Genomic DNA, 8,517 nt, shown 5'->3' on the forward strand with positions numbered 1-8,517 from the left:
AGGAAGGACTTGTGGTACCTCTCCCTCAGACACCGGGATAAATCGGCCGGTGGCTGAAGGAGCTGTGCAGAGCTGCTGTGTTTTGCATGCGTGGGAGGTGTGGTTCATCAGGGACGATAGCTTTGCCATCATCCTCCTGTCCCCCACCACCTCCACAGTATCCAGAGGACACCCCAGCACGCTGCTGGCCTTCTTTATCAGCTTGTTCAGCCTCTTCCTGTCAACTGCTGCCATGCTGCTGCCCCAGAACACCACTGCATAAATGATGACTGATGCCACCACAGAGTCAAAGAAGGTCTTCAGAAGTGCTTCCTGCACTCCAAAAGACCTCAGTCTCCTCAGCAGAAAGAGTCTGCTCTGTTACTTTTATAAAGTGCATGTGCGTGGTCAGCCCAGTCCAGTTTGTGAACACCCAGGTATAATATTTTACAATCTCAATGTCCAGTCCCTTGCTGCTCACTGGTACCGGAGGAGAGCGTTTACCACGGCGGAAGTCCACCACCAGCTCCTTGGTCTTACTGGAGTTGATGTGGAGGCTGTTCTGCTGGCACCATTCCAAAAAGTCCTGGTTTAGTTCTCTGTACTCCCTGTCATCAAGTTCATATTTTGCTTTCTTGAAGAGCTTTTTGTTATTTGGTCCCTCTCTTTGGAACAAATTGAACTGAGAATCATCAAATCTCTCTCCATATTACAGTTTTTCTCCATTGCTTTGGCTCAATTCTTGAAACAGAAATTACATTCTCAAAGCTCTTAGTGCATTTGGTAAAATAGCATATATGGTTCAGCACAACTACATAGATCCCCTTCAAAAGGTCATATCTCACCCAAAACAGGTAACTCAAGCTTCAAACCCAAATAATTTTCTCATAAAAATAGTCAGTGCCCCCAAAATGAAAACGTCCTTCTCGATTGCTGTGGCTCATCTCTCTCTTGAAAAAAAGGACATTCTCAAAGCTTTAAATACATTTGCCAAAATAACCTAGATGGTTTAGTAAAACACTATGGCACACCTGCAAAAGGTCATATCTCTCCCAAAACAGATAACTCATCAGTCAAAACTAATTCCTTTTCTCATACAAATCGTCAGTGCCCCCAAAATGAAAAGTCCCTTCGTCATTGTTTAAACACCGTGGGTCAAAATGTTTAGATGTTTTGTCAGTATGGCAATGGACCATAGAAATATCCCTCATGTGCACATTTCAATCTTGGCTTAGTCCTTTGACACTGAATGGTTACTGTAGATGTTTTCTTTCCAGAATACTATGTGTATCAAACAGAAAAAAGATTAATTCAAGAGGAGCCAACAAGGTTTCCCATCACATACTGTATTGCACTTATACTGCCATGGAAATTGTTACAGTAATTGAAAAACAGAAACAGAAAATGTGTACAGCAAAAAATAGTGTCAAACAAAAAGCACATCAAAAATAAAATTAAGTATAGCCTACACTACTGTAACAAAACATACAGTAGGAAAGTAAAGCAAAGCTGGAGTTCATCCTCACTCTCCTGCTCATCCTCGCGCTCACGTCTGTCTGGCCACAGATTTTCGTCAACATCGCATCTGATGTTCTCCCTTGCTATGCAACGGGGGAAGAATCGCCGTGCATGCCGCAACGGACCCATCCCCTGCACTGATCTGCTGTGACATCGGCACAAGCAGCATCCATTGCCTGGAGAAGGGACCTCTGGTTTAGAGCCCGATGCTCATACACCCTTCACCACCATGCACCATTGCTCCTCTTCCTCTTCTTCTTCCTCCTCTTCCTCGAACAGGCAGTTGCCCTTGTTCGTTTACCTGGCCAGGTGCTTCCATGTTCATACTAAACTGTACTGAACTTTGTCAAGCCCTAGATATTTGATGGAAGCATTTATACCCCTGGATAGCACCTGTCAGCTAACTAAAATGACTGTGTGATTGGTGATCGGATGTGAGAAACTCCCCCTTGAATAGTAAAGTTCTAGTTGCACCTGAAAATGAAGCCGATGATCCAAGAGATCCATATTACAGAATATACCGTGACATTTTTCATGGTATTATGTGCCTGAACGATTTTGACAGTGGAGTGAACTATTGTGCAGGTGATGATGTACACAAGGAAATTATGCCAAGATGTTTTGCAGAGAACAACGACTTGACTGAGAAGCAACAGTCAGTTTAGACCAGCAAGATGTAATCAATTGGTAATTGGGCTAACTGAAGGCAATTGTACCTAACCGTTTGCACAGATGTGCTAAATCATTTGAAATGTGTGCAAGCTGTAGGCAATTGTACTTGTCATTTGCAAGGAGTTTCTAAAACAATTGCAATTTGATTAAAGGAATGAGAAATTCAAATCTGTTGTGAACAAGTGCCCAGTGGTTTGGAGGTTTGCACGAGTTGTTTTGAGAATGTCATTTCTGTTTCAAGAATTGAGCCAAAGCAATGGAGAAAAACTGAAACCCAATAAAATGATATGTTCAGACTTAAACTGTTTCCAACCAATGTGTGTGGTTTGTGTCTGTGCAGTGGATATGAATGAAGGTAGATTTGTGCCTTTATTACACAGATGCAATTTCTCGAGTTTGAGAGCAAATTTCTCATTTGTAGGTAAATTAATTGTTAGTGTTGCTTATGAAACTAGAATGTGTTGCTGCAAATCAAAAATATTTGCTCTTGAAATAAAAACGTTTACATACATTAAAGCAAAATGGGAAAAGGAATCTGGGATAGATATTTCTGAGGAAGAATGGACATTACAGCTCACATTGCTGTCAATCTTGTTTTAGCGTTCTTTTATCTTTGGTTTACTTGTGTAAAGCCAAAGACTGCTGTATTTACAGTGCGTACGGAATGTATGCAGACCCCTTTAAAATGTTCACTCTTTGTTTCATTGCAGCCATTTGCTCAAATCAAAAAGTTCATTTGAAAGGACACGCTTGACACCGGATTTTATATTTAACCTAATCGTGTGGCATTTCATCCATAGAACGTCTAATGTAACCCTGAAGGAAGTAAACAGAATGATTTAGTTGCTTGATTGAATTTTTATTGAGGAATTATTCATTCTATTTTGTAAATTATTCCATCTCATGAAATGTTAAGATTCCGCTGACCTTTGGTGTGAAACTTTATAGGGAGAGAACGTATTTCTGATGCCGAGGGTAAGTAACTGAAAAATTAACTTTAATATACAGTAATGTTTATAATAGTTAAATAATCAGAAAAAAAGCCCATAAAGATGTTTTTCGTTATTTATGAATACTTATGACGGGCAATCCATCCATAGGATGGAGGAAGAGGACCTCACAACCATAAGGTATGAAATGTTATTGAACGCAGTGATTACAGTGTCAGAGCTCAGACTCGTAGCAAATTCATTTTCATTGTTACTTCTTTTACAGGGAGGAAGATATGGGCCGCCGAAGAATATGGTATAAACATTTATTTCCATCTAATGTTTAAAAACACATTATTTTCGACTGCAGCTTTGCTTAATCTCCATTTTAGCAAGTTTTAAAGCTCATCTACAATGTTACAGAGCCGGTAATCTAAATTATGTTTACAGTATTTTATAGAAATATCTATTACACTAACTCTATATAGTCAATGCTAATTACGATGTCTCTTTTTCCATTTGAAGAACAAAGTCTCAGTTGAGTTTGGGTTTTTTAAATCTGTAAGTATATACACTTTATATTTTGTAACTTTGGAAAGTGTAAGTTGTTGTGGTTTAATTTGAACAACTTTTTCCATTTTCAAGATGAAACTTGGTGAATCTATTGGAGAAGAAAACAATGCTGAAGATTATTGACAACAATAAAAGGTGAGAATGTTAACTGAGTGAAACTGATTCACTTGAATTTCCTGATCATCAGTTTGCTACACTAACTTCTGCTGACAAGTTTTCTCATATCTCACTTTTCTAAGGAAGAAACAACCACAAGTTTGACTAACTTCAAAGAATATTCCAGTTTTCCTTCCTGTGGTCTATTATGAGAAATCAGCATTTTCCTGTACAAAAATACATTCTATAAACCCCAAAAAAACATCTGAAAAAAATTACTTTGAGAAAGGTATTTATTTGATATGTTGCGAGAGACGGAAACAGATTCCTGACACGAGCAAGACAGTTTCAGAATAATATAAAAATAGTCGAGTGCATATTGCATTTAGAAGATTGGCATCCTTACATTTTTAAGAATGAGTCATGTGGCCGAACACACAGAAATGTAATTTCTCACAGATGCCCTTGTTGTCATTTCCCAGGTGACATCTAGGGCTCAAAGAGGAATGGGAAGTTGGACTGACCCTGGAGAAACATAAAAACATAGTTGTTGGAATATTCAGAATCAAATCCTGCACAACACGAATGACAGTGACATATAACAGAAACCAAGGTTTTTTTTATTTTTACCAATTATACCTCATCAACACCTGGGCCAGATGTGTCGCCACGAGGATCAGGAGGAACTGCAGTCGACTCTTTCTGTGTCCCCAGTGGCCATGTCTGGTGTAGACAGAAAGGTACAACATCCCAGCAATTAGACTGAACTGGTGTACTCTTGTCTCATCCCTTGATTATTGGTGAAATTATAAATAATCAGAGGTTATTTATGTGGTGAACTCACTTTTTCAGTTTGCACCTTAGGTTGGGAAGCCTGCTAAAGTAATAAGATAGGCAGAAAAATAAGATTTCAGAGAATGAATTAAGTATTCACCTCCGTATTTCATTTTACATTTCAGAAGAAAAAAAGCATAAACATTAACCTTTTGGAAACCACCCGATTTTTTAGGTTTCTGCTTGAAATAACATACCCAAACTAAAAAGGGTGGAGCTCTGCAACCACAAAGGCTATATTAAGTTGGTGTTATAATAAAGGCAGCACATGTGAGCTTTTGTTCAGATGTGTAAATATTAGTAATAGTATATATGTTACTGGTTAAGAGTAAATAAAGATGAAACACAGGAAAAATAGAAATTTCAGGTTCGCCTAAAAAAATTAAAAAGCACTTTCAGGATGAATGTCTCTTGGAAGGATGCACAGCAAAGGCCTAACATCACCCATATAATAGCACAACTTGTGGATAGTCTCTCTGCAAAATTTGACTTAAAACAGTGAAGCAGAAAGCAGCTAGAAAGTTTTTAGTAAAGAGAATTTAGGCGAGGTCTTCGAAATGTGCATTTGAGCACCATGTGCCATTTGAATTTTCTCATGTACCAAACCATATATTTCACTTGTATATGACTTATGGAGTATAATAAATCTAAATACAGCAGGCTGTGGCTTTACAACAGCAAACCAAAGATATAAGGACGATAAAACAAAGTAGTGTGTGTCCTCTGCTTATGGATATTTTTCTCTCTGTCGCTCCAGAGCTGTTGCCAGGCAGATATCTCCACCGATCCAATAGAATCGATTGGTACCAAGAAAGACAAGATTGACATTCATTGTGAGCCAAAAGGATACAGAAAGGCATCTTCATTTTTTAAACGTGAAATCCCATTCGCTGAAATTGAACTTCTTTACAGCTGATTTTCACTTCTTCTCCAAATGTCCACCATGTTTTTCAAAGGGACTTACACGTACACTATGTTCGTATAGTATAGTTTTAATCTATTGGCAAAAATCGTTTTTTCTTCTTCTAATCCACAAATTAAGCAGCATTAGCTGACTTTAAAGCGATGAAGCGATTCATGTGGCTGTGTTCTTTGGCTCATATCTCCGTGATGCTTTGGTGCAGAATGATTCTGTACTGAAGATATTCAGAACCTGTATGGAGTCCTCTTGCTTTCTAACATCTCTTTTTTTCACGCACGAAGCAACGTGTCGCTAGTTCCGGAAACGTTCCGAGTGGCCTTCTCCGACGAAATTATGATTATACTATTTGAATTATTATTTTCGTTGGTTTTTGAGTTGTGTTGAAATGGCTTACTGATTCTTATAGCCAAAGTTGTGTTATTTAATTTGAAGTACAACATCAATATATTATATTATATTATAATGTTTTAGACAGTTTAACCACAATGTCCAAAACTTTGGGGGACTTAAATTTAAATCGAAAAAGCATTCTCGCCACAAAAACAACCTACAGGATGCAACAAGAATCGAAACTTTTGAAATATATCGGTTGCTTAACATTGAAATGTGACACGATGTGGTCAATATGGAAGACAGTCGACTTTACATGACAGTCACCGCACATTGACTCAACATCTGCAGCTATGTTATTATCAATAAGTCTTGTCTTTAGGCATAATAGTCTGCTGCGTCAGTTCTTAACCTTAATTCAGAGAAGAAGAGGAGAGTTGATAAAGACAGCATCATATTTGTAAATACTTTAGGAGCTGTGTTGAATATACTAGACATGTTGTTGGAGCGTTGCCCTCAAAATGTCACCCTACTCCAGGAGCTTCACTGAGCTCTCACCTGCAGAGGGAGCTGTGGTCTCTGTGTGGTTCGCTCCAGCTTCTGCTGACCGTTGTTGGGCTGCAACACCACATTGTTCCTCTGCTGGGGATAGGCGTAAGGAGGCATAAAGTACGGAAAGCCCTGTGTATGATACAAATCAATTTAAATCAGCATCTGAATGAACATATTGAGGTTTGCACACCGGTCAATATGTTTTCCTTCATACCTGTTGTCTGGGAAGCTGAGGGAATCCATAAGATGGGTACTGGAAATGTGGAAACACCTATAGGAAATATACATTTAATTTAAAATTGAATTTCTCCATATGACTTGAGGAGCAGCTGAAGGGATAATTGAATCTCCATGAAGCTTTGTTGTACCTGAAAAGGGTTTTGGGCCTGCTGAGGAACATTAGGAGAGTTGGGATCCTGTGGTGGTCCAAACTGCTCTTGCTGGCCGTTTGATACGAACATAGGCATAAGATGGTTACCCTGGGCGGGATAAAACAGCTGGGGCCCGAAGGGATTGGTCACTTGAGGGTTAAAGTTCACAAGCTGTGGAGTGAGCAGCACCTCCGGCTGCTGTTGCTGCTGCAGCACATACTGGGGTAATATTGACGACGCCTGCAGAAGCAAGGATTGGGTTTAGATCTTTTTTGCTTTGTTTCCTTCCACACAAGGAATGTACTTAATACTAGTGTTGTAAGGATAGGAAACAATGTTTTATACACTTCCAGTACCTGTGGTTGTCCAAGAGTTGCAAAAGTTAGTCCATTCAGTCGTAAAATCTAAACAGACAACAGGGTCAGATTCAATTTGATGAATTACATACTGACACAGGATTTTGACATTGCAACTAATAAATATAACAGTTTTAACATGTATACTTACCTCATTGCTGTTGCTTCCAATAATTCCAAACTGCAACTGTAAAACACAAAAAATAGCACTTTATCTCTGCCATCTTAGTAGATAGGAGAATCCTACTTTATCTTTAACTCACTGGAAGAGCGAAGCTTGCCCTGAATAGACAGACCAGCAGAAGGGTAGTCTGCAGCTTCATGATGTCCTACAATTGGTACAAACATAAAGCATGTTTAAAAAAGCATCTCTTGCCAAAGATTTCACCATGACAGAAATATAACTTTCACTGAGCCGCCTTACTGTTCCTTTAGTTCTGCGTTGCCTTGCTGTGTCGCCTCACCTCGTCAGTGTCTCTTTTAAATGCTGTCCATGTGACCTGTTATAGTCAACGGCCAACCCATCCAGACAGTGTGTGGTCAGTGTAACAGACACAACATGGCATCAGACTCAGACTCTTACAACATAGGACAGGTAGGTATGTTATTAGTGTAGGCCATGTCTCTAACCACCATGACACGTCAAGTTGTCAACTATCCTCCAAAGTTTCTCAATTGTGTGTTTTCTACAAACACTTTACACCAGTGTTTTGGTCTCAGTACTTTAGTGTTAGGGGACCTGTGTTCATAACACACATCCTATATTTTAAGTGTATATGCATATGTTCAAGTTGGGTGCTTATACTTTTTTGTTTGGCATGAAAAAAAAGGCAAACAGAACCTTAGAATTAGACATTTGTCACAAATTGTTCATCGTGCGCTGACTAATGTTGGCATGTTATTGGTCAATTGTGCGTATGGCAGTAATCGCTTACTGAGTTGGGATTCATGTTTAAGACACACAGCAAAAAAATTTAAGAAATGTGTGAATCTGTCTGGAAAGTTAGTCTTTTAGTTTAAACGTCAAAATATAATTTTAAAGTTGTTTTTAAGCCCCTTTGCAGACATTTTTTTGTGCTTTGTTATAACTTTTTTTTCCGCCTTCTTCAAAATGTGGATTTAAATTATACGTTATATACTTTAGATGGCAGTAGAGATCCACTACATAATGCAACTAGAATGGGCACTCGGTAGAGCGCATACCTTCGCATATCACAAGATTGGGCATTGAATTATGAACATTTTGGCATTAGTTGCATGCCAATTGGACAAAAATGTATCGTGCTATGGTAAAAAAAAAGATGTTGACGTTTCCATGACCTTGACCTTGACCTTTGACCCGATTGATCCCAAAATCTAATCAAATGGTCCCCAGATAATAACCA

At 38.8% G+C, this 8,517-nt stretch overlaps 1 protein-coding gene across 1 annotated transcript; it reads right to left on the reverse strand.

Annotated features, from left to right (window-relative positions):
- Positions 1 to 4,256: 4,256 nt before the first annotated feature.
- On the reverse strand, positions 4,257 to 7,455 carry odam (odontogenic, ameloblast associated). The gene is made up of 8 exons (XM_056408788.1): positions 7,396 to 7,455; positions 7,284 to 7,319; positions 7,133 to 7,180; positions 6,774 to 7,016; positions 6,620 to 6,676; positions 6,412 to 6,534; positions 4,407 to 4,490; positions 4,257 to 4,292 (listed from the first exon to the last, which is right to left on the reverse strand). Exons 1-8 carry the CDS (start codon positions 7,453 to 7,455, stop codon positions 4,257 to 4,259), a joined length of 687 nt encoding a protein of 228 aa, XP_056264763.1.
- Between the last annotated feature and the right edge of the window lie 1,062 nt (positions 7,456 to 8,517).

The sequence above is a fragment of the Pseudoliparis swirei genome, chromosome 24 (assembly GCF_029220125.1).
Source record: "Pseudoliparis swirei isolate HS2019 ecotype Mariana Trench chromosome 24, NWPU_hadal_v1, whole genome shotgun sequence".
NCBI classification, from domain to species: Eukaryota; Metazoa; Chordata; class Actinopteri; order Perciformes; family Liparidae; genus Pseudoliparis; species Pseudoliparis swirei.